This window comes from Gopherus flavomarginatus, chromosome 4 (assembly GCF_025201925.1).
Source record: "Gopherus flavomarginatus isolate rGopFla2 chromosome 4, rGopFla2.mat.asm, whole genome shotgun sequence".
Classification (NCBI taxonomy): domain Eukaryota; kingdom Metazoa; phylum Chordata; order Testudines; family Testudinidae; genus Gopherus; species Gopherus flavomarginatus.
The window spans coordinates 162,666,698-162,694,562 of NC_066620.1; the positions used below are offsets into that span (position 1 = coordinate 162,666,698).

The 27,865-nt window shown below is 39.2% G+C and overlaps 1 protein-coding gene across 1 annotated transcript in view; it reads right to left on the reverse strand.

Moving 5' to 3' along the window:
* ADGRB3 (adhesion G protein-coupled receptor B3) overlaps positions 1–27,865 on the reverse strand; it is a 636,306-nt gene that overhangs the window by 84,552 nt on the left and 523,889 nt on the right. The window contains exons 18-19 of the mRNA XM_050951631.1: positions 26,513–26,616; positions 23,001–23,103 (exon numbers count right to left, since the gene is read on the reverse strand). Coding sequence (XP_050807588.1) covers positions 23,001–23,103; positions 26,513–26,616 — 207 coding nt within the window. The remainder of the gene's footprint in view (positions 1–23,000; positions 23,104–26,512; positions 26,617–27,865) is intronic.

Here is a 27,865-nt window from a genome sequence, read left to right on the forward strand (position 1 = left end):
TATTAGTGTGTGTCTTCACCCCGAAATGCCCTCAGTTAAATACAAAAAAATCATAATTATTTTTAAAATACAAAAAAATGTTCTCCCTTAACAGCACGGAAAACATGGAAAATGAGGTTAAGTTAATAACTTCTTTATGGCTCATGAACTTTCACTAACATCGTAAATAAGATCTGTAACTGAAGAGCTGCAAAATTAAATCAGTTTAATGTTTCATGGCAAATCAATAGAAAGTCTGCATTCAAATACACCTCTATTCCTATATAACGCCACCTGATATAACACAAATTTGGATATAACACGGTAAAGCAGTGCTCCAGGTGGGGGGGAATGGGAGGCGGGCCTACGCACTCTAGCGGATCAAATCCAGTTCGATATAACTCAGTTTCACCTATAACACAATAAGATTTTTTGGCTCCCAAGGACAGCGTTATATCGAGGTAGAAATGTAATAGATTGATAGAGGGGATCTAGAGGCCTGAGGATAAAGGACATAATCACTTTAGGGAGCAAAACCTGTCACTGCTTTTTGTAACATAATTGGAAAACCCACAATGCAGTTGCAGCCTATAGGCAAATCAACCCCCCTAGCAGCTTTTAAATGTTAACATGGCTGCCTTGTCAGTATTGTGATTGTTCACAGAAAAGTTTAATAGAAAGAGCAATAAATTCAGTTGGATATAATGTCATAACTACTTAATATAAAGCATTACTTGACTCTCTCCGCTCATCCAGAACCAAACAGATTCATTGTGCAACATAAGACCCAATTTAAGTCATTTGCCAGTAGAAACACAACACATTCATCTTTTTTGCCTCAAAAACCTTAGATATTCACTTCTAACTAGAGCTGTCAATTAATCGCAGTTAACACATTCGATTAGCTCAAAACAAATGTATGCATTTTTTTTAACAAGCGTTAATCGCACACCTGGGTGTCGTACTCAGGGGGCACCAGTGTGTGTCTCCGGGGTATGGGTGCCCGTCCTCCCACTGCCCTGGCTCCACTGCTGCTCCCACCTCCCACCCCCCTATGTAGTCACCCCTAGCTAAGCTGCTCCGGACTGGAGCCTGCCTCCTGTCTGCTGCGCAGAGATGGAGCGGGAGCTGCTGATGTCAGGATGTCTCTCTCCCCCTGCCCATGTACCCAGTTGCCACTAAGCTGGGGTTAAGGTGCCCAGATAGCAAGTACGAAAAATCAGGACAGAGTGTGGTGGGTAATAGGCGCCAATATAAGAAAAAGCCCTGAATATTGAGACTGTCCCTATAAAATTGGGACATCTGGTCACCCTAGCTGGGGTCAGGGAACAAGGGGGAGCCAGTCTGCAGCTGGTGCTGGCTCAGGAGCAGGGCTGGCCTTAGAGGTAGGCAGGTTGGGCCACCGTGCAGGGCACCATGCTCAGGAGGGTGCCTCTGGAGCAGGGGTGCCCCTCCTCTCCCCACTGCTTTGCTTGCTGCTGTCTACAGCCACTGTTGGTACTACCCCTCTTTCCTTCTAGCTTGGAGCTGCCCCAGCCAAGCTGCTTGAGGTTAGGGGGCCTCTTGTCTGCTGCAGGGCTGCCCAGAGGATTCAGGGAGCCTGGGGCAAAGCAATTTTAGGGGCCCCTTCCATTAAAAATACTATAGACTACTATATTCTTGTGGGGACCCCTGCAGGGCCTGGGGCAAATTGCCTCACTTGCCCCCTGGGCATCCCTGGTCTGCTGTGCAGAGCCAGGGGGGAAGAGGGGCTGATGTTGGGATGTCCCTATCCCCCCACTCATGTGCCTGGTCTCTGCTGAGCTGGGTTGGGGGGACGGGGAGCCTGTCTGTGCTGCTGCCTCTGGGTCAAGAGTGGAAACTGCTTTTAGCTGCTACTGTCTGAATAAGCATTCAGGCTGATGTGTGCATTGCTTAAAGAGACAGCGTGCTGACACACTCCCTCCCTCCAACACACACTTCCCCCCCAACACCCAAAAATATTTAAATAAATGGTATTCTATTGTTGTTTAATAGTGTGATTAAAATTGCAATTAATCACTAAACGTTTTTAATCTCATGATAGTGATTACTTTTTTTAATTGTTTGAAACCCCTACTTCTAATGTACACTAAATGCCATGACTGTAAGACAAATGATGGAGGAAATAACATGATGTATAAATACCAGTTGTCAAATGTACAGGAAATTGTTCAACCTGCTTTTACATGAAACACCTACCCTACTAGCGTTACTATGGTTAAAAGACTAAAATTTACTTCAAACCATGCACTATAATGTTAAAGGAAAACAAGACACATGATGAATTGTATTAGTTTGATCAATAAACATTATTCTAATTAATTTCAAATGCCAGTATAGGAATGTATAAGTGATAGTACTAGCCATTACAAGCTTAGAAGAAGAAGAAGAAAAAAATTTTCTTTGTACATGTACTTTAATGTTCAGAAATATACAGCCCGCTTTAATCAATATTTTACAAACTAATCTCAAAAAAACCCATCTGAAATGACACATCAGTGACATGAATTAAGTATTATACTTGAAGTCAATGATGTTTTGCTGATTTACACCAGCTCTGGAATTGGTCTATTTTCATTTGACTAATTTCATTATTTGTTAATGCTTGGATTATAACAGAGAGGGTTTGCATTTTGATTTCATAATTGTGAATTTGACTGATGTAATCTCCGGTGGGCGAAATTCTGCCCTCTGATGTGCTCACAGCTCCAGTCGAGGTCAGCAGAAGCTGTATAATTGATGGCAGAATTTGGCCCAATGCTGCTTCCAGTATGCAAAAATCCTTTTGTATTAAACCAATATGGGTCTATAGAAGTATAATTAGAGACTATAGAAATTACTCTAGAAACCCCTGAAATGTAATAGAAAGTGTTATCTTTTCTTGAGGTTTATTGAACCATTCTACAACAATCTACAAATTTTTCTATTAAAGTCTATAGAGAATGATTAAAAATATAGAAAACTCATTATTTTTCCATTATGCTTAACAGGAATTTTCCATAACGGTATTTTGACAATTGAATCAGTAAGTGCTACTCAGTAACGATGCTAAAAAACTAACTTATTCACAGCTCTGTACATGAATAACTGTTCTATCATTTTACCAAAGTCTTGCCACAAATCATACTGAACAAGGCCCCAGTCTTGTAAGAAGCTGCTGCCTGGAGTGCTGAACTTTTGTGGGGCACCAGTGAAGTCAATGGAAGACTGGGGCCAAACTCAAGTGCAGTTGCAATGTCATCTCACAAAGTTAAGCAGTTCTGATTAAAGATCCTGTTTACTACATCTATATAACAAAGTTTGTGTACTTGACTGTCCAACTCCCCTTTATACTTCATACAATAATGACCACCTCACTAAACAATTCAGACTTAAAAGAAAATCATGGATAGGAACTACTATATATAATGCAAAAACTGAGAATCCCACCAAGTCAACAGATTAACACCATGGCAAGTACAAACTCTGCTTTTATGGTCCATCTGTCGCAATTAAGTTTTTAATAATGTTATCTAAAAGTATGAAGCAATATGGTTTTGTGCTATTCTGTCTGGAGTACTTACAGTTAAGGGGTACATCTTCAGTAGGTGCTACATGGAATTAGTTGCCCGTTTTCCATTAATATTTCCTGGGGCTCTTTCCCATTCTGACTTCACCTCACACATGCTATAAACGTCTCTCATTTTCAAAACACTGTAGGGATTTATGCTGTATTATTACCATTCTCATAAAGAGGTATTTTACCGTTTAAAAACCTATGCAAAGTTTAGAAAATGTACCCTTAAATGTACCCTAAATAATATTTTGGCGGCAATAAATCTCATGATTTGGATTGCAGTCACTGAGAAATTAAAGAAACTGAAGGAGAAGTGACCATTTTGCTAGCTTTCAGAAAAGCAACTAGTAAGTGCAAACAAATAGGGCAAGATTCACCAGTTTGCTCCAGCTACTTTATGTTGCGCTGTGACACAAAGCAGTTGTAAACCAGGTACTTAACCAAGCAACGAAGATAGGTTTATGGCTTCTTTGCATCACCAGAGCAGTGCAAAGCAGCTGAATCATACTTAGTGCTTGATTTCTACTACCTTGCACTTTGCGTAGTCACCCACACTTGTGCAAAGGGAACACAAAAAGGTTACCATTCTGCTATTGTTCTACACCTGCTTTGTATAGATATTAATGGAGACATAAGGTACAAGGCAGTAGAAAATCCAGTCCTACATAGTTTGTTTTCAACTACATATTTATATGGATTTCAGCAGGCAGGCTTTAGTGCACATGTGCATTAGTTATACTGAAAAGACATACAAAGACAAGCTCTGAACATCAGCAGTGTGATGTTCCTAACCTCTAACAGCTCAATGTGCAAAAACCTCAGGCCAACCTGGAAAGTGGGTTTCTCACATGACTGGAGGGTGAGGCGCAATTTGTTGACTAATTTGACTAGATTTAATTTTCTTAGCTTTTTAAAAATCTTTGGGCATAATTGCTTAAAAATTGTTAAAAATAACAATCCATAAAGGCAGCTATGATTTTAAAAAAGGCACCATCATAAATTAATCAAAATGTTCCTGACTTAGTATAAAAGATCACCAAATATCTCAAAATTTGATAAACAAACAACAACTTTCCAAAATAGAAAAAAAACTACAAAGGTCTGTCGCATCTTAGGCACATTTAACATGCGCGATTTCAGCTTTATGCGGTCGGCAAAAACAAGAAAAAAAAACAACAAAAAAAGAAAAAAATAACAATTTAAATACTGTTTCTGTAGCGCGGGTGATTCTGCCTGCCATTACACTCAATGTAATTTTGACTATACGTGATTTTCACTTTACGCGCTGACTGCGGAACGTAACCCAGCGTAAGATGAGGCAGACCTGTATAGCTGTATCTGGTATAGCAACAGGAAAGAATATAAACACAAATCAGTCGCCTTGAAGGATGGTCTTGCGAATAAGATACAGGAGTAGAACTTAAGATTTCTGGGTTCAGTTCCTGGCTCTGCTGCAGACTTGCAGAAGTCAGTTTTTCTGTGCTCCAATTCCCTATCTGCAAAATGTTGATAATAACACTTCCCTACATCACAAAGGATAAATAAATGTTTGCATTGCATTGACATGCTGCAACAATGGGGGTCAAAGTAGCACATACATAGACACTGGAATATAATATTGGGTCAGTGAATTCTGAGGGTGAATCTCTCAAAGAAAAAGATTTAATAATTCCATAAGAATTGAACAGTGCTGCCCCTGTTGTCTTTTAAAGCCATACTCTAATAAAAGAAAGGAAAACAAAGCATCTCTCATAGAATTGCTCAGTGATGGTGAACCACTTGCTCACAATGAATGTACCATTGGCATGGGAGGCGAGTCCTCCTAACGTAGCACAGGGACTGATGGAGGTTCAGCTCAAAATAATGCACTTGTCCACCTATCTGGGAGGCAGAGCTAATACAGGCATATGCTCAGGGCCAGCTCTGCAATTTTCGCGGCCCCAAGCAGCATGCCGAATTGCTGCCGCGGGAGGGAGGGGCAATCCGTGCGCCTTTAGAGTGGCAGGCACGTTTTCGCGGCGGCTGCAATTCGGCGGCAGCTTCTATGTTTAGCTGAAGCCCCAGCGGACAGTAAACGTAGAAGCTGCTGCCGAATTGCCGCCACCGTGGGAACGCGCCTGCCGCCCTAATGACGCACGGACTGCCCCTGCCGCCCGCGGCGGCAATTCGGCGCGCTGCTTGGGGGCAAAACAAGAGGGACTGCCACCCCTTGCAGATTGCCACCCCAAGCACCAGCTTGGAATGCTGGCGCCTGGAGCCGGCCCTGCATATGCTATACAAGACTTGAAACGTATCTCCATTGGAAGTCTGACATTTTGTAGGGAAGGCCAGAAAAGGGGTAGGATACCATTTTATAAGGGGCAATCTGACAGAGAATATGGTGAGAGGAAGATCATCTAGTCAGAGGGGGACACAGGACAGACAGCAAGAGAGTAGGGAGAGTGAACCAGGGAGAGAAGAGGGGCCAGAATGAGGTGAAGTGAGGGGAGCTGGGAAAAATTAGAGAGACAGAACAACGAAAAAGGAGGGGAGAAAGGAACAGAGAGTAAGAAGTAGAACAAGTGGGTTGGAACAAGGAAATAGTAGAGGTGGACAAGGAAAGAAAGGACAGTAAAAGGGTCCAAGGACATGGAAGGGAAGAGTGATGAAAGCAGGACCAAAAGGAGGAAAGGAAAAATAATGAAAAAAGGAAGAAGAGTGTGGCATGGAGTAAAGACAGAATAGAAGACAGATGGAAGAGCCTGGAGGGGTGGGAAAGAATGGGGACTACAGGGGAAAAGTGCTATTTAAGACAGTTCCTTGGTTTGTTTAAAAAAAATTGAGAGCAAAACCACTTTTCCCTCGGTAGGGCTGGAAGAGGAAAACTCCATCCATTGTAGATGTCTCATCTATAAAGGGCCAGGGAAAGGAAAAGGTACCTATTAGAGCTAGGATTTTCCCTTCCACTCCCCCAAGCAGCTCTCAGGTATAGGGATTGTTGAAGCTGTGCCCAGTTCCAACAGGGGTGGGGGGAACACAGGCCATTTCTTCCTGGCTGTCAGACTGAAAGAAGTGATTCATCCCCAACCAACTTGAAATTTGTTTTTCCAACATCAGATCTCTCTCATCCCACCCTATGCAAATCATGGGAACTCCAGCCCTAGGACTGATGGGCCTCCCACATACCACATGTGGTAAATTGGCTAATTGACCTCTCCCCAGCCCAGCAATATAACAACTCTGTCTGCTCACATAGAGGATTTTCCTTTAAGGCAGGATGGTGGGACTGGAAAGGGATACAGTGGTTTTGTCCAGTAAGGTAACCTGTCGCCTGAACAAGTTGGTCTGCTGTGCACCTGTTATATTATTTGTGGTTTGGAAGTCACTGGATAACTAAGGCTAGATAAACTCCACTGATAGTAGCACATTATCTCAGCTTTTAGTATTTTCCCCCTTAAATAGAAATCATTAGCATATATAAACATTCCCTTTCCAGAGTGCTTTGAGCTCTGTACTAATTTGGATTTAGTTACTTTGAAAGATAAATAACTATAAATATTGAATAGAACTCAACATTACATGTAATGCTTAAAGAAACAAGGATGTCTACTGAGAAACTGCTTCAGATTTAAAAAAAGCACGGACCACTGCATTGTTTTCAGCTTGTGTGACATCATGTTGCTTCTAAATAACACAATTATCATTGATTAAGTTTTAGAGATTTTATTATATACAAATTATGACTTATTAAATGATGCATTAGTAGCATTTTAAAGGAAGTAAAATCCTTTCATTTATTTTAAATGATTAACCGCATAAAGCTCTGGCTCTCTGGCTGAATTTCAAACAAAACATGAGCCAAAAAATGGTGAAAATAGCCCCCTCAGAGAAAACCATAACATTTTTTACCTAAGTTACGCATAAATAGGCTATAAACTGGGCAAAAGTAGTCCCTAGGGAAATCCTCAATTTTAAGGAGGTTCCCCAGCTGGCACAGAGCTGCTAGAATGATTCTGACTCCCTTTGCAGTCCCTGACTTAGGGGCATGCTGGGGGTAGCCTGGGGAGTTGGGGAAAGAAAAGAACATGAGTGAATACACTTTGGCTATTCTCAGCCTGCAGACTCCACAGGAAGCTGGTGTGGCTATTACATTCTGATCATTTAAGGGTTCTTCAATCTCTAAGAAGAAAGAGGACTTTTGGAGATATCCCTGGATTTACATATACATGCTGAGGCCAGAACTGCCTTTTTCCATCAGCATCTGGATAGAAGGTTGTGACTTTTCCTCTCTAGTGTGGATTTCACCAATTATCCCACCCTTTGTGACCTGACTGTTGGCCACCCTTGAAGACCACTTAGTGAACTAGTGCAAAAAATGGATCCTCATTTTGCACTTAGTCTTGGCACCACTGAAGTCAATGAGAGTATTCCCATTGGTTTTGATGGGAACAAGATCAGACCCTTTCTTAGCAACACTAGCCATATCAAGCATTGGACACTTCCTTGCCATCAACGATACTAGCTTCCACTCTACTGTTCAGTACAATTTAAGGTATTTATTTTGATCTATAAAGCCTGACAGTTTCAGTCCCAGTTACCATGGAGACAACTTCTCCCCCTGTGCACCATTCACTGATTGAGATCAGCAGCGGGGCACTAAAGGCAGGATGTTCTCTGTGTAGTTGAAGGTGTCCTCCTTTCTTTCCATCCCCTCATGCTTCCACAAGAGAGCTGATAAAGCTCAGGGGTGCTGACCTTGAGCGCACAATGCAAGGATAATGTATTTACTCAGGTGTTTCCCTAGGGGAGTGAGTGTGAAAGGAGTTGAAGCTTTTTATATCTGTTAATACATTACATTGAAAGTTTGCTCAATTGGAAACACTCCCAGAGCTTTGAGGATGGACTTCATTTTTATCAACAACAATGATTATTAATAATTAATCCTACAATCCTCTCAAATGTATTTTAGCAGCTAAAATTAGTGAACCTAAAAAGCCCAGTTTTAAATTATGCATATGTCATAGATGCCTCCTCTTGCGCAATCTTCCATGCCACATTCATCCAACCTTTCCCAAGCTGATAAAGTCCAAATATCTCAGGGCACCTTGGCCATACTCTGCTCTATCTCTTAGGGTAGGAGAATTCCCTTAGGGTAGGGGAATCTTTAGGGCACAGAGGGAAATTTTTTTACATAAGGCACAGGGACATGTGTTTAGCGCCAGCACACCTTAGCTGCTGGATGGACTACTTGGGGGCCATGTCAAGCCAGGCATCCCCGAGGATGATGCTGGCACCTTAGAAGCCAATCCTGCATTGTGACGTGTGTGAGCAGAGTGCTGCATCCACATGGAGCCCCACTGAAGTCAGTGGGTTCCCACAGGGGCACAGAAATCCTCCACTGCAGATCACAATGATGGATTCAGATCTTTGTGAGGTGTCAGTCTCCACTGCTAGAAGTTAGCATGGGAAGGATTTTTTCTGTATTACCTAAAACTGTGTACCATCATATAGCTCTGTTTACGTGCCTTAATAGAAGCCACTGAAAACAAAATTCCATATTTAACCACAAACAGAGAAACTGTTGTTGCAGAAAAGCATTACCAATATGAAATCAACAAAAAGGACATAGAAGAAATTAACTAGAGACTGCACTGAAAGACCAGGTTTTTTTTGTGTACCCATAATTGTGCATTTTCAATGGCTTTATTTTCACCACCACTTAACATTCCTTCCAGAAACTGCTAAGCTATTACCTAAGCTTTTATAATGCACTTGCAGGTTTCTGCTTGCCAGCTTCTAAGGGAAAGCCATGGGAATCAAACAGTCTGAAGTATTTGAGATACAATGCAAACTTGATAATTTAATGGGGGAAAAGAAGCCCTACTAGCTGAGAATTAGCAGAACCCTCATGGCTTTGGGGTTTCTTGAATTATTATTTTTTAACTTTAATATTGCATAGCACTGAGAGGTGAACCAGGTCACAGACAGGAAATAGCATCATACAAACACAGGAAATGCTAGCCTCTGCCCCCCAGAGCTTCTTTGGCTCTTCCTGACTTATCACACACACTCACCTATTTTTAAAAACTTCAGCAGTCACCCAGCCTTCTAGTTATTCTTGAAAAGACATTGTCACCATCCAAATGATGCATCAATGTACTGACTTTTGTGACCATTCAGCCACAATGTGTCCAGGTCACATATTGCTGACAGTAGGAAATTCAGGAGGTAACTTTGCCAGACAACATACATTTCACAGCAGAACTATACAGTTTTTGGGAGGCTTCACATCCTGCTAACGCCACTTCTTTGAAAATAATGAGCCTGTTCTAACAGATGTCTTCCTAGAAATGAATGGGTTAATAACTTCTGCTTACTGAAGATGCACAAGAAAGCTTCCTGTCTTCAGCTAGGGAACATTTGCTAACATTAAAAATGCCTGTTTTATTAATACATAATAGAAAATTGTTTAGTGACTATTGTTTAATGTAGGCATACATATTGTTAAGATATTTATGGAATTGCATTCATTTTTCTCTCTAGGGTTTAAAAATCTGGTTGAAATACATTTCCACTGCTCTTCAGCAATCCTGTAACTATATCAGGATAGTACAACCTTGTTGCTAAAATCAAAGGAAAATTTAATATGCTAATGGAGTGATGGAAAAAGACATTTGCTCAGTTTCTGAGCTCTTGCAGATTGGTTATTGGGGGTACAGGTATTGTGAAAATAATGAGCAAGTGAGTGCTGTGACCAGTTTGTGTACAGCATTAATGCTGTCCCTAATATTGAGGTCTAAGGCTATGATTTGTAGCAAAAATCACTTTGTTGTCCATTGTGGCGCAATTGCTAGGCCTTGTGAGATTACTCGGTTCAGTGGCACATTATTACTACTACTATTTAAAAGATAAGAAGTACCAAAATGAAGGTTTTATAGTGGTAATTAAATTGGTAACACTCAAGTCTGAATTCTGATTGACATGACATAAGAGGATATGCAGTAAAAGACAGAGACTTGAGAGCCCTCTTACATACAAGAAGTATAAAATTTCAATGCAAATAACAGATAACAAAATTAATCCTATCTTTTTAAAACCCAAGTTTCAGCAGCAGTAGGTTCTGACATATTGGGAATTGTTGTCCTGTATGTCTCAGCTAAGCTTATTAAGGATACAATTTTCATTCTAAGCCCTTACCTAACTTAAAATGGGATTTAAGGAATAATAAATCCACTTAGATTCTCTTCCTTAAAAAAATTATTTAACAACTACAGTATGTTTCTGAGATGTGATAGTTATGAAATACAAAGACACATCATAAATTACATGCAGTTCTTCTAATGATTCCCAGTTATGTAATCACTGACTGGTGGTAAAACATTCTGTGCCAACCTTATTCACACATCCTTCCAACTGCTGGACTCTTTCTTCCAGATACACTTCAATTTTCTCCAGAACAAAGAGATATTAAAATGTTTTTTCACCTGTTTTTAAAACCCACAAAGCTAGTGCAGGCTGAACTTTCTGACATTGCAGAAATATTATTAGTTTTAACAGCTGGAGGCCTTTTTTATTACAAAAATGTAAGTTTCCCTGCAGGGTTCTGAAAAGTCTCACCATTCCATTCATTAAGAAAAGCCATGATTATACTCCAAGGCAGTGCTTCTTAACTTTACAGTTTTTCTTTCACAATTATTTCTAGGACAATTTTCTATTCAGTTGCTCAACTGCACATAATTATTTACCCATAAAAGTTTATTTAATCTAAATTCTGATAAAAACAGCGGAAGAGGAATAAATCAAAACACAGACGTTGTCAAGTCATTTAGACCCTAAACTGGACCTCCAGCGAAGGGTTATCATTTAGTGGAAAATTTCCTTCAGACTCTAAATATCACTTTGACTTCAATGTACCACAAATTAACCAATGTAATAAATAAAACCAACTATTCCAACACAAAGGGAGGTTATCTCATAAATGCCTGCTACAAGGTTTCTTGTGCCTTCCTCTAAAGTAGCTGGTATTGGCTATTGTCACAGACAGGATACTGGACTGGACTGATCATGTCGGAATTTCTCAGATTGGATCAAACTATGTATATGATTCTCTCATATCTTTAATCTGTTGCAGCAAAATAAAAAATAACCAGGCATAAAAGGGACATTGCAAGATCTGTTTCCAGAAGTCATGATAACTAACCAAACCAGTAAACAATCTCTTGCCATATTGGCATATGATCCATCTTTGGATCTGATTTGGTCAACCTTACACATGTATAACCTCTGCTACTTATTACTCATGTGTGTAAGGGTGGCAGGATCCAGCCCTATATCTGTTAAATAGAAAAGGAAAAATGCATCAAGAAAATAATTATTTTTAAGTCTCTAATCAGCCCACTTGCACAGTCATTGTCCATAAGAGTATTCTCAATGCCTTGACAACTGCAAGTTTGGGGCCCTAAGAAGCTATTACTTAGATAGAAGAGTGAAAACCAAAAATTTTAAATTATAAATGTCATAACAGATGGTTACGGGTTAATGTCTCTTTTATCTGTAAAGGGTTAAAAAGTTCACCTAGCCTAGCTAACACCTGACCAGAGGGACCAATGGGGGAACAAGATGTTTCAAAAGGAAGGAGGGAAGTTTTTCCTTTGTTTAGCGTTTCAGTTTCAGCCAGAGTGAAAAAGATCAAGGAACCAGCCTCTTATCAGAGTAGTAAGTTTTAGAAAGGAATAAATAGGTTTATGTTTATTTCTTTGTAGCCTGTCTTATGCAATTAGAGGTAGAATCAAATTGGGTATTTGGGTATTATTATTTTTTTTTTGTGTATCTAAATTTGTGCCCAGGGGAACATCCTCTGTGTTTGAAATCCGTTGTCTGTGAGAGTAGCTGGTATGCTAATCGCTCCCAGAGAGTTTTCTTTTACCTTTCTTTTCTTTAATTAAAAACCTTTTTTCTTAATACCTGATTGATTTTTCCTTGTTTTTAGATCCAAGGGGATTGGATCTGGACTCACCAGGGATTAGTGGGGGGAAAGGAGGAGGGTTGGTTAATTTCTCCTTGTTTTAAGATCCAAGGGGTTTGGATCTGTGCTCACCAGGGAATTGGTGAAGTCCCTCAAGGCTATTCAGGGAAGGGAAGGTTTTGGGGGGACAGGGAGTGATTCAGACACTGAAAATTCTGGATGGTGGCAGCGATACCAGATCTAAGCTAGTAATTAAGCTTAGAAGTGTCCATGCAGGTCCCCACATCTGTACCCTAAAGTTCAGAGTGAGGAAGGAACCTTGACAATAAAAATGAACCTGACAGTGTTTAAGGTTGAAACTTACCATATGTTGTTGAATACATATAGAGACAATGAGGAACACTAAGGAAGTATAGAAGAAACCTAGTAGAGTAAATAGATAACCCTATTGCACCAAATTTTCATCTTGTGCTTTTAAATGATATTCTTCTAAAAGGACTTTATATTTTCCTAACATGTTTTGGTTTGTACAAAGGAAGAATATTGAATAACAGATTTATTATAATGTCCATTTTCTATTGCATTTAGCCCAGAATTTATTCTTTTACAATGCATTATTTTACCAAAGGCTGTATTGTGTTTCTATATCCATTTTAGTTTGTGTTACAAATGGATTTATCTGTGTCTGTTGTAATATGAGGACTGGTAATCTGTGCCGCCCACAGTGGAAGACTAACAAGCAAAATGCTGTCTCCCACAGAAGGATGAAAATCACCAAATACTTGAATGCTGATTTATAATTATTATTATAATGGAGTCTATGGAGTCTGTTATTGTCATATCTACACTTAAAATCCTATTTTACCATTTTTATTTAGGAATGAAGTGCCTCCCCCCTGAAATCTGATAGTATAAATCAAACACATGAGCACTTAAACTGTGCTGGGCTTTATGAGTCTCATCTACCTCTGTCATAAACAGATAGCTAAGGGTTAATGTCTCTTTCACCTGAAGCACCTGACCAGAGGACCAATCAGGAAACCGGATTTTTTTCAACTTTGGGTGGAGGGAATTGAGTGTCTGAGTCTTTTGTCTGTCTGCCTGCTTTCTCTGAGCTTTGGAAAAGTACTTTCTACTTTCTAGTCTTCTGTTTCTAAGTGTAAGAACAAAGAGATCAGATAGTAAGTTCTATGGTTTCTTTTCTTTGGTATTTGCATGAATATAAGTGCTGGAGTGCTTTGATTTGTATTCTTTTTAAATAAGGCTGTTTATTCAATATTCTTTTAAGCAATTGACCCTGTGTTGTATCATCTTTATACAGAGAGCACATTTGTATGTATTTTTCTTTCTTTTATATAAAGCTTTCTTTTAAGACCTGTTGAAGTTTTCTTTACTTCAGGGAAATTGAGTCTGTACTCACCAGGGAATTGGTGGGAGGAAGAAATCGGGGAGATCTGTGTGTTGGATTGCTAGCCTGATTTTGCATTCCCTCTGGGGGAATAGGAAAGTACTTTTTGTTTCCAGGATTGGGAACAGAGAGGGGGGAGTCTCTCTGTGTAGTTTCACAAAGCTTGTGTCTGTGTATCTCTCCAGGAGCACCTGGAGGGGGGAAGGGAAAAAGGATTATTTCCCTTTGTTGTGAGACTCAAGGGATTTGGGTCTTGGGGTCCCCAGGGAAGGTTTTTCAGGGGGACCAGAGTGCCCCAAAACACTCTAATTTTTTGGGTGGTGGCAGCAGGTACCAGGTCCAAGCTGGTAACTAAGCTTGGAGGGTTTCATACTAACCCCCATATTTTGGACGCTAAGGTCCAAATCTGGGACTAAGGTTATGATATGGTGTGCAGCGGTTAAGGGATAGACAGAATCCAGAAGCCAGTAGGAATATTATATTTTTCTCTTCTCTGCTAAGGGCTTTTTAGCAGAGAGAAACAGTTGGTTTTAAAAGGGAACCAGAGAGAATTTTTTTTTTCTGCTCTCTCTGGCAGTTTGTGGCTTGCATGTTAAGCGAGAAGCCATTACCAAACTGTTAAGGGTCTTTTGTCATGCAATAGCCCTCCCATTAGGAGGCAAGTCCAGCACTATAGGCATGCAAATAAAGTGGTTTTTCAGGTTTACTTAACATTGAAGATTAGCTAAAGGCACTGTTGCTAGGCAGACTTCAGGAGGCAACAGAGCCTGCAGTGCAGAAGATAAACACCGGAGGGCACCCCAACACAAGAAAACAGGAATCATGACTTCTAAGGCAAAAATTGAGGCCGAAGAGCAAATCAAAAAAGCTGAACACAGGCGACAACTGGAAATAAAACAAAAAGAGATGGAGATGAAAGAAAGAAAAAAACAAATCAAACAGGCAGCACACAAAAGAAAACTAGAAAAAGAAGAGTTCGCCCACCGAAGGAAACAAGAAGAAGAAAAGTTGGCCCACCGCCGAAAAATGGAAAAACAACAAAAAAAAATGAAGAAAAGAAAAAACAGAGAAAACATGAACTGGAGTTGGCAAAAGCTGGGCTGCATGTGCCAGCCAACCCTAACAACCCGGCGCCAATTATTGCTCCACAGCACAGGAAATTTCCCACCTACAAGGCAGGTGATGACACTGAGGCCTTCTTGGAAAATTTTGAAAGAGCCTGTCTTGGGTACAGCATTCCCAAAGACCAGTACATGGTAAAATTAAGGTCACAGCTCAGTGGACCTTTAGCAGAGGTGGCAGCTGAAATGCCTAAGCAGCAAATAAATGACTATAAACTTTTTCAAACCAAGGCCAGATACAGAATGGGGATAACCCCAGACCATGCCCGTCGGCGTTTCAGAACCCAAAAGTGAAAACCAGAGGTGTCATTTCCCAAACACGCCTACTACATTGCAAAAAACTATAAGGCCTGGATAACAGGAAACAACATTCAAACCTTGGAAGAACTAAACCTCCTCATACAAATAAAGCAGTTCTTGGATGGTGTTCCTAAAGACATCACACGGTACATACAAGATGGAAATCCCAAAGATATCGCTGAGGCGGGGAAAATTGGAGCCAAATGAATGGAACTGGCAAAAAGCAAGAAAGCTACTGTCAAGGGAAACGATTACCCCAGGAGGCACACAGACCATAAACCCTACAACCGAGGACAGCCAAAGACCCCACATACAACCCAAGTCAAGCCACAGACGCCCTACTCTTCTACCTCACCAGTCTCCAGTAACTCACTTCGGCCCAGTGACCCATCAGATGGAAGATGCTTTAAGTGTAATGAACTGGGACATACCAAGGCCAACTGTCCCAAGAACACCATGCGAGTGCAATTCATTACACCACCATCACACCAAAGATCCCCAGGCCCGGATGCCTCTCAAATACCCTTGGAGCGAAGGGAAAATTTGAGAGTGGGCGGAAAGAAGGTTACTGCGTGGAGAGACACGGGGGCACAAGTGTCAGCTATCCACCAATCCTTCGTTGACCCCAAATTCATCAACCCAAAGGCCAAAGTTACAATTTACCCCTTCATGTCACAAGCTGTAGACTTGCCTACAGCTCAACTGCCTGTCCAGTACAAAGGCTGGTCAGGAATGTGGACTTTTGCAGTCTATGACAATTATCCTATCCCCATGCTACTGGGGGAAGACTTGGCCAACCAGGTGAGGCGGGCCAAGAGAGTGGGAATGGTTACACGTAGCCAAACCAGGCAAGCTTCCAGACCCATTCCTGATCCTGAGCCGTCCACAGAGGCCCCGTCTGTGTTACCAGAGACCCAGACAGAGGTAGTGGACCCGGATTCCATGCCTACCACTGAAACAGCCACAGCATCTCCAGTCCCAGGCCCGGAACTGGAAAAGCAACCAGCACCAGCAAGTGCAACCACATCTTCAAACTCAAAGCCAGAGGGCGCCAGCGAGCCAGAACTGGCAGAAGCAACAGACAGCCATACCCAAAAGGCTCAGCCAGAGCCTGAAATACCCTCAGGTGCACCAGCTCTCACTGACTACTTTGCAATTTGAACTGGAATCCAGTAAACAAACCCAAAAGGAACAGAAAGAATGTGTGAAGCCAAAAAATAGGTAGCTTGAGTCATCAACAGCTTGCCAGAAACTACTGAAATAGGTGTTTGAGGGGATGAGCTATTTATCCTGAGGGTTCTGGGGTGACTTCCAGAGGAGAAGTAGCAATTAAAAACAGGCCTTAGTGGACACGGACAGAGAAACTACATATTGGGAGCAATATGATAAAATGTCTGTATGATGGGGCAATTGTGATTCTGAATCATACAAGGGAAAATCACTATAAAATTTCAGAATGCCTGTAATAAAACTATTTCCCCCCCTTTTTTTGTAATGTTGTTTAGAATAACTTAGCAGAGCTCATAACAGGAGTCTGAGTATCATTGGTAGTATTTAAAACCTTTCTAATTTCTATATAATCTTTCTTTTAACATTAAAAGTCAAATTTGTTTACAGAATCTCAAACTGACTGCTAGAGTTGATATATTTTGAGAAAGAGACCGCTTGGTGCTTTCAAATCAAACCTTCTCCGAGGCAGGTATCAATAGGGGTGTGACAAGCTGTGTACTCATCTTGAGGTAGGAGAGAGCAATGTAGGGTCTGCTCCCCAGAAAGACTCATAAAAGTCTCACAGTAGCGAGCTAATCCACCTGAAGTTAACAGGTTTTGTCAGAGTTTTGCATAGGGAAGCAGCATTGTTTAAACAGGCCTAATACTTTTAACAGGTATTCATTTAAGTGGGCTTCACTGCAGTTAATTGGTTCTGTGCTTCTGAATGCACAGCACATAGGCAAAATACACTCTGTTTGCTGGTCTTTGGAGCACAGACACATTCCAATAACATGGCTGTACCAGCCCTTCAAAGAGCCACTGCATTCAAACTCCACACACAGGTAGAGGTGAGGCTCACCAGTGAAGGGGTTAAAATGGCTTCCTGGTGTTCACATGAGTGGGAGGACCTATGCCAGATCCTCAGCTGGAGTTAGTTGGTTATGCTCCACTGAAGTCACCAGTTTAGGCTCGGAGTTTACTTTCTCAACTGTAAATTACCTTCTTCATTCATTGCTTTCTAACACAACCTCAGTGTTGTTTTCACACTGTGTGTGTTCCAGCTACCCTTGAGCTCTTGCCTGCTGTTTCTTAGCTGTGTTGCTACTGGTTCCTCTGCCTCCACAATACCCTTTCTATAAGGTGGCTTCAAGTAGGGTGCAACAGTTAACATGGGCTAGAAGCAGAATTAATACCCACATGGGTATCTGAGGTAATCATGCCAGATAAAGTGCTGCTCCCCAGTTCCGCCCCTCCACAAGGACTCCTCAATCCCCTGGTGAGTTCTAATTACACAGCCAGCTACTTCAGGGAGTGAGGAGGGGACATGTTACACTGGCTCCTGCTGCTTCTGAGGCTTTTTCCATTGCTCTGCAATTTCATGGGCTTCAGGCCGTGTGTCAGGGTGGAGGGGAGAATAAAGGCATCTATTTTGTAAAAAGAAGTAACTTGATAGCTTCATCCAGTCAAGGGATCTAATCCAAATTGGTTAATGATCTGCAACACTTTAGGCATGTGTGGTTTGGTTTCTAAGCCATTTTTTCCCCTAAAGCATTTATGCAAACTGATTATTAGGTTTTTTTGTACTTTAGATGCTCAAAGAGTATATTCAAATCCCCCTCACTACCCATTCAATATAATGCTCCAAGTTTTAACACAAAGCAGACTTTATGGCTGAGTTGTAAACCCATGTAAATAAGGGATTATCACCAAAATGCTGCAATAGTGAGCATCACAAACCCTAAACTATAATTAGAGAGGATACAGAAAATTAAACATGCTGTGATCATCTACCTCACTCTAAAGGATATAATCTTCCCTTGATGGGCATACATACACCCTATTACAACTAACAGAATGGATAAGTGTGCATGAAGGGAAGAGCATACACTCTGGAAAATGCACCTATTTCTCAAAAGCCACACAGATTCCCTTTGAGGCACCAATGCAGAGCAGTCAGATAACTCTGAAACATGATAGAAACAGATAAGATGGAAAAGAATTAACTTCCTCCACCTGTAAAATGTATTTTTGTGGTTTGTTTAGCACTGTTTTCTTCCTAAGGAAAACAGTATTTGTTTACTCTGATGACTACTGTGTTTTTATTTACAATGCAACTCTTAGTGAAGCCAGATATTTTAGTACATGCACATTCAGAAACTAAAAAAGGAATTTAGAAAAAAAAAATCAGGACAATACCTATCAGTACCTTATTGTGGGGGAGGGGGAAGCCTACTTGATAAGTTAGAGCTGGAGCATAATCAAGATTTATAGTTTCAAGCAACAAAGTCTATGCAGTGAAGAAATGCAGCCATTTTTCTTGATGGCAAGGAAAGCAACAGTAAGCAGATTATATGGAAAGAGTTACATGACATAATCAAGCCTTCAAATCACTGAACTATAGTTCCCCCCCAAAAGGGTAGTCTCTACCAAGCAAAAACTCAGTGTTTGTGTCGGTTTTAGGGACACTTTCTAGTATTTGACAAAGCACACATCTATTTGTCCTATTAGCTTATTTATGCAACGTGGCATCTTTACTATTGACTCCAATGGATTCTGAATCAGGCCCTTAATACCAGTATTAATGAGTTTTAAATCAGAATTGAAAGGAGTATCTTCAGCACACTAATCATATTAGAAATATCCCCATGTTTAAGTAAATTAATATGCCTAATATTTTATACAGAACAAGTTTTACCTAAGAAAAGAAACCAAGAAGCAGAAAGAAGTATCAAAATGTTTCAATAAATTAACATGCTTCATATCTCCTTCCAAGTGCAACACTGATTATATTTAAGCAGGATACATAATCGTAGAAACTTTATAGCCTTTGAAAATTCTGCCTCCAACAACCTTTATTTCAAAACAGGTGCTTGAGAGAACAGGAGTCTCTACACATGTCTTATGCATGGTTTAAGAGAATTTTCAACAAGATTTTTCTGCATTTGGAAACTTCTTTGGAAAACATATTGAAACTAGCTGACCGATTCTCTCCTGTCTCCTTTAAGAAACTGCACAATATCTTTCACTATGAAGAGAACAAAGAAAAATGCTTTTCTGGTGAAAACAGCTATTCAATCCCAAATCTTCTAACAACCATCGTTCTTTATTTCCCCCCTCTATCTTAAAATAGGTGAAAAAGCTCCATGGCCTATACCTCAGGTCTAATGTCTGAACCCTCTAGTTGAAATACTTGAGAGGGAAGAATTTTTGCCTTTAAGCACTGAGTATTTGAAATATAAAAGCTATTCCATCTTTGAAGAACTTAGACTCCTTTTATATGGCCCTATCAGTACACTGTCCATTTTTGCCTGTGTGAAATATCATGACCCTTTTTTAGTGGAAAAAAAGGACAGAACATACTTTTACAGAGAAAGTACAGTATTTCAAACTCACTTAGTCTTCATTAATTCTTCATACACAAAGAAAGTCAAACCATGAATAATACACTCAGCCTTAAAATACTATTGCTAGTTTTAATATGCAGAATACCTATGGTATATTTAAAGTAAATAAAAAAATAAGAAATAATCTGCACTTTTTTAGTGCAAGAGTCATGATTCCTTTATTCACAAATTGCCAGTGTGCACAAAAACAGCCCCACAGAAGTATAAGTTTTTTAAAGTTGGAAAGTTTTTAAATAAATAAAAACTGGTCTGTAAAGTGATTAATGCAAAGAGAGAAATCTACAATCTGTAAATCAGGACAGCAAAATGCTGTTTGTAATCACTGTATTTTCATTTTGCTTAATTTACACACTGCTCCAATTTACTACTAGAACTTGGCCTTGACCATATCTAAACCTATCCTAAACCCAGATCCAGTTCTAAATCCAATAATAAATTGAACAAGTGGGGCTATATAATGGAACATCATATGTGAACACCCTTGAACTTTGTGGTGTTGGGATTAGTATACAGATACTGATTAGTGGTGATAAGATACCATGGTGATGGTGGTGGTACAAAAGGAGAATAGGCTAGTATAGAATTCAAACTTGGTAAATCAGGTCTCTCTCTCTTTACAAACATGAAGACAAGTCCTCTTACATTTAATGTTTAAAATGCTTCCCTTCCTTCTCAAGTACCAGAGCAACAACACCTATTCTCCAAGAGTCAATTCCCTGCAGTCCTTATTCAGGGAGGTTTCTAGCTGACTTGAATGAAACCTTCTCCTGAGTAAAAATTGTAGCATTTGGCCCCCGCACCTTTAATAAACTCCACAACTGGATCCTGTTTGTATTACCAGAGAATAGTATTAATATAACGCATATAAAAGGCTAATGTCAAAAGGTTTTTTCCTCTCAAACAACGGTTAAGACACAGATCTTTTTTCTATTTCTGCCTCTTCCAGATCAAATTTTCTCAGTTAACATGGCAAACTAAGATTCCCCCTCTCCAGCTGTTGGCACTGAAATCTAAATGTGGGGTCTTTTTTCGTAGATCAACATCAAAAATAAAAATTCTACCGTGAAGAATTTAGACCCCAGGATTCAGCAAATCTCAGATGCTTTTCAGCATGTGTTAAGTATATGCTTCAGCTACTCTGATTTCAGTGGGACTTAAGCATATGCCTAAGAGTTTTGCTGAATCATGGCATCAGCTGGCAACTTTTCTGATGATGCATGGCATACACGTGGTGATCTTCTGGAGCTATAGTATACTAGCTCTGAAGTGGACACAGTAGTAAAAACCAGTCTGACTCAGTAAACAAAGAAAAGAGAAACCTTTGGCCTTGGAAAAGAGAACCACATTTTGCCCTTGATCCATTTAAGGTACTGGGTGTTCTGCACATGTATCAAGGACAACATATGGACTACAGAGAACATATATGGATAGAAAAATGTCCATTTTTAGAGCAGCTTTTCAGACCACAAAGCACTTTAAAATGTAGACTTCATAATGTGCTCTTTTTCTCTCATAAATTGCATCAGAAGATCTCCATTCTTAGGACCTCTTATTCTCAAAAAGAAGTCGAGGAAACATCCAAACACTTTTCTGGAACTCAGAAAATGAGAAGGCTACTGATGGAATGACTAGAGCTGTGGCTTTCAGAGGAGTTGAATTAGAGACTGCCTTGGTTCCAGGCTCCCCAGATCCAAGCACATGCTGGAGTGCGATTATTATCCCCTTAGCTAAGGAGTCTGTCTAAACTAGGATCCACAGCCCTTACAACGCTCACAATCTCTGGTCCAACCTCTGTTTGAAAGAGCATGTTTTTTTTCCTGTCACTTCCTATTCTTTTCTGACAACAGTGGCCAACTACTGGGGATCTCTCCTTTCAATTAAATGCAACTTGCTGTATAATAAAGTAGAATATAAAATGTTTCCAGTTAGTGTTCTGACGTAAAATTTTCCAAAGAACTGAAATGATTTAGGAGTCTAAGTCCCACTTACTTGCAGTTGGACTCAGGGTCTTAAATCGTTTGTGCACTTTTAAAAATTTTAGTCAGGCCTTTAGCTGCATAACTCCTCTTAAAGTCAATAAAATTCACGACTTGCTTCTGCAGCACCAAATAGATACTTATATTATATTATGAATTATTGTACAAGTATATATTTTGAGGTACATTTTTCAGCATGTTACCGTGTGCCTCTCATTGACTAATTGGAGATATTCAGCTAAATTCCTAAGCACTGATTTGAAAAGTGAATGACAGTAATGGGGATGGATGAAGGCAAGTACTGTCTGAAATTTAGGTTTGTTGTAGAAAAATATAGTATTCTGTTTTTCTAAACCATTTGAATTGTTTTATTTAATTTAAAACAACTGCTTTTTGTTGCTTGGAAAAGCTACCCAGCATCACTCAGAGATTTGTGATGACCCAGCACATAGAAGTGTCTACATATGATAAAGATAGTCTGAAACCACTAATAGTCTGAAATCAGGTTCTGCAAACTGTACATAAACAAGATGCATAAACAACTGTACATAAACAAGATGCATATTACTATTCTATATCCATTAGAAATCAAAGGTTTAATAGTTCTATATTTAACTGGTACCCATACAGCCTTGCTACAGCATCTGAGTATAGCTGCTTGTGCACATTTTCAAGAGTTGAACTCTAACTTCCAAGCAATTTACTACTTCTGAGTGTCAATGTATTAATAAAAAGACAAAAAAATAAAAGCCCACAACATTGTAGCACACAATCCTATTACAACTATTATAATGAGCCAGAATTTGTGCTTTTGATGTTTTATGTCATGTCTTTGAACTATCTCAGCTTTGAAATTTAGTTATAAAACACACAAGTCTACCACAGAGAACACAGCAGGGCCAAAGGGAATGATACCAAAAGGGATTTTTGGAGGAAAAAAAATTAGGAAATGTTACATAATTTCCTTTGCCTGTTAATATTTTACCAAAAACTCTCTAGTTAGGTGAGAATGGATTTGTATCCACATTAAACACAAAAAGATAGATATTAAAATACGAAGTCAATATAATCAATCATACCTTATTATGTGTCTGAGTTTGTCCAACCAGTATAAGAATATTTGATGAGATAATAGATAGGCAGAAATTAATTAGAATTATTGACCTCTCAGATCTGATGTACCTGTCCAAATAAATATAGAATAAAAAGGTTCTAAAGCCATTGAAAATGAAAATATTATCATAACAGATAAGCAACCATAAATACTTGAATGCAATTCTTAGAAATGTGGGTGACATTTTAAAATGTAAGAGCTCTGTTACCAGAATTTCAAGAGAGAATTTTCTATTAAACTATTACATTATTTCTCATTTGGTATCTCCTACTAATACAAAATAACATGCCAGTTAGAAAAGTTTTTGTTTCCATTATATATTTTATAATTCCCTCAGAATATCTCAAGACATTAAAGCTAGATTCTATCAGTGCTTCCATTATAAGCTGTTGGTATTATTGATATGAATCATATTGATAATAATGTGACTGCATAAATTCAGCTCAATAGTAATGTAATTTCTTCTGCTGTCTGCTCCTCTATGGGAGTGTTCATAGGGGGGCAGATCCACAGCTGGCATAATTTGAAATAGCTCCATTGCTAAGGATATGTCCCACAATATGAATTAAGATGCAGTATAGTAGATCATAACATAGTAGTGCATTCTTAAACACTTACATTATTAGGATAATCATAACATAAATTAATTTTGAAGTTTACACTACATTTACAAAATAATTTGTGTGCAGAAGTGATAATACAATAAGTCCTTCATCTCCATATGACCAAATAGCAAAGATAGCTGATCTCTGTACTGGTAGATATTAAATTATAATAGTGATCATTACATATTCCCTGTTGCCAACTCTTGTTATGTTATTCATTTTACAAGTCTATTAGGAAAATAGTTTATAGGATAACAAAATAACTGTATCAACTGGTTTCTTAAAAATGTAAATGTCCTCATTTTGCTACACTATGTTTTATAAGCTGAAGCACACCAAAACAATGATGACTATTTCAAGAAACACGGCTACCCCTTTGGTATTATTGGTCTGGTTTTCAGACCAATCACTGGGAGCTGTGGGCACCTACATTTTATGAAAATTATGCAATTTATTTATAGCTTTTACTTTGTCAGTACAGCTCAGTTGATGCTATCTCTCCAGTGGGCCAGAAAGTCATGGGTTTAAATCCCATGTCGGGCCTTACATGCATAACCACAGCTGACACTTCAGGGCACAGTGAAGAGGGGTAGTTTGAGGTGCTGTGCTTTGGACAGAAAATAAATCATCGTCCTTTCTGCCCAGTTGTCTAATTACACCTTTCATGAAAAGAGTACAAGATAACCCAAGAAACATTCCTCCTATAAATAAAAAAGTATAATGCCCAAGGCTGTGTGTGATTTGGCAGATGAATACAAAAAGGCTAATAAATTTGCCTACATACTACCACTCTAACTCCTTATTAGAGATAGACCTGAACCAGACCCAACATCAAACACCCTGGAACTATGAAGAAGCTCAGATTTGAACGTGGTACAAGAACAGTTTTTTACTACTCAATGTGTGGGTAGATTTAGTGCTCAGGAAAGTTAGGGGCCTACAGCATTGCCGTGAGCCAGGCAGATGATGTGCAAGCTTTCAGCAGCTTTGCTAATGCACCTTATTTCTTCTGACCAGCAATGTTACTATTCCAAAGTTCTTTTGAGCAGACACTGCTAATCCAGACAAATTGCAGGCGTTTTCTGCTAAATAAAAATATTTTCAAGGATGACATAACCAAGCCCACAAGAACCAAGAATCACAAAAGTTAGTGAAGGAAAACTCTTATTACATCCACTGTTCACCTTTCTGCCAATGCAAGACTGTTGACTAAAGTGTACTCCTGAAAGCTTTGTTCACTCCAGCTTTAAATAACTCAAATGCTGGGAATTTCAAAGGTCATTTCTACAGTTAAAAAGGCCTTACTTTTAGCACATACTTCCTGATATAAATCTAAATTGTTTTTTTGTCAGTTTCATCCAAACTCTGTTTTTATGCCTCTCAGGTCACATAAAACAATTCCTTTCCCAGCTTAGAAGCCCTCCTACTGGGAACCACCACTAGTACATTCAGCCTCATACTGGGTCTCCAACAATGCTAGATACATCACAAGACACAGCAATAACCCCATAATGCACCCAGCCAATTCTGCAGCTGGGGAGTTTGGAATCACTTCCTGAAGCCATCTTATACTCAGTTTATTTCTTATTTATTTATTTAGCATTTGAATATTAGCCAAGCAATAGTGTTCTTAGTGGTCAAGTAGAGCTTCTGGAGCCCTCCACTGCATTTGGTTAGTGGACACTCCTCGACGATGTGAGTCATTGTTTGAGCTGCACTGTTGCTGCAGCTTGGGTTATCCTGAAGATCTCAGTGGGGCTGGTTGGCTGCACAGAGGCCTGCCCAGTTGGAAATTGGTTAAGAAAGGGCCACTGACAATGTGACAGGTTGAAGCTGGGCAGGGGGAGCAGTAGGATCTGTGACGAAGAACTGATTGGTGTTCGATGTTAATTCCTTAAGACATGATGGCTGATAACCCTTATAATATTTTATCCTGGCTGGAATAACCAGGTTTTCTATATTAAACAAAAATGTTTAATCCTCTCTCTCTCTCTGAGAGAGAAATTTAGCTATTTATTTTAGTAATAATGTGTGGCAGCATATTCCATTGGTTAATGTTACAGTTTCCATCCTTTTAAGCTTGATGTCTTTTAATTTCATTAAGTGCCCTTTTGTTTTTGTATTATGGGATAGGGTAAATAGCTGTCCCTAGTTTGCTGACTCTGTCCCTCATTATTTTATATACTTCTCGCTCTTCTTCCTTACTAACTAATCATGCTATTGTAAATCCCCCTCCTACTGAATTCCTCTATGCCTTTCAGTTGCATTTATGATCCTAGGGGTCCCTAAAGTGCAAAGCAAGTTCAGTGTTAGACTGTGCCACAAAGTCCCAACCAAACATGTTTTTGAAGGCATACTGCTTCATTCTGTGCCCTTCAATGCATGATGCAGCTGAAGTGTGCATAGTAGTCTGAACATCTGTGAACTTGAAAAACCTGAAACTTGTGTGACTTTCATATGTAGTTTTTATTAAACAGATACCTCATGTTCAAATGTAAATGGAGGAGAAGTGGGTCAGGAAATAGGTCATAAGCCTTAATTCAAATATAAGAATTCACTTCTGGAGGAATCCTGTAAAATGTTTATTAGCTGTCTGACTACTGCACTGAAAGGGCAATATCATTAATACTGAAGAGAGGAGAGAAGATATGGACTATAACGTCTCCAGTAGACCAGGACAGACAAGCAAATCAATTACACTAATCGGATTTATTACAGATCAATTGCAGCATGCACTGTATAGCTATTTTGTTAAAAAATGCCTTCTATTACTACATATAGAAGATAAGAACATATCTAATGGCATCCTGAACTACTAATTTAATTCCAAACAATTGTGCATTTCCATTCAACCATGTCATCAATTACATACCTCCATAATGCTGCATAGACAACTGCGAGGGTGATCAAAGCCAAGCATGAGAGACCACTGCCTACTATTAGGGTTACTGAGGGGGCACCAGATGATTCCATGATCTGTAGGTTACAACAAACTACTATGAGAAAAAACTATCTTCCAGGAATTAAAATGCCAGAAAAGAGCAATAAAGGAAAATGCCTAAAACAGCTACTGTATCATAGCCAGCCTTGGTGATATAAGGTATGAAGCACACATGTACTCCTTCCAACTTATTTCCCAATTTGATCCATACACATCTCTGAGATCTCTTTAACTACTGATGCCATCCAGAGAGGCCTTAGAGCCTTAAAATGTTTTATTATACCACTACATAATGTTTTGTAAAATAAAGAAAATGATGATATTACAACTTAGTAGGACACCACAATATTAATTTAGGTTTAAAAGGCACCCTAGTTAAAATTAATGTAAATACTTATTTTCCTTGAAAGGTAGAAATATTTTGAAAATAATGTGCTAAACAAATAGCTTGTTTTATTGACAGCTATTAAATATCATCCAGTACTTCATCCAAGATCTGATTCATGTTCACTGCAGAATTACCAAACTTTAGGACTTTTAATAACTTTGTCTGAAATCCAGTATTCTCACATGCTTAGTTTTCTTGGGCCTCTGATCATATAGAAGAAATGACAATGTAAGGGAACACAAAAATATTGTATGCTTCTTCTGAAGAACTTGGAAATCTAGAATTATTTAATCTGTGCTATTCTGAATTAATAACAGTTGAAAAATAAATACATGACCTTGAAAAAACAAACTTGCTTGCTGTAAAACAATTAGTCTCAGACATCACTATTATGCATTAGGGATATCTGTGTGTATTTTAAAATTAACATGATATTGGCTAATGCAAATTAAAGGATTTAGACATAAAAGTTTGGCAAAATGTTCTATATGGCTTATCAATATGCCGTTTAAAAGTCTCAAGTATGCATTGTAAATTACATTATATCAAGATATCTTTCATCAACCATACAAGAGCTAAGGCTAATGTACTTTTAGGCCAGATTTTACACAGAAAGTCATGCTTTATTTCAATCACTTTGTTTCCAAACAGCTGAAGCTTACTGCTAAAAACAATCTCTGATCATACACTTCCAAAAAGAGGAAAAGCAAATAATTGCCCTTTGGGGTTCAACTTCAAAACGATTTGCTTTTTAGACTATTTTTAAATGCAGTAATACTTAGAGTGGTTGCTTCTACATTTTATGTCACTCCTTTCCATGCAAACTTTGTTATTTTTCTTAAAGATGTTAACAGACAACACAGAAAACCTGTACTAAACATGTCCAGTGCAGATCT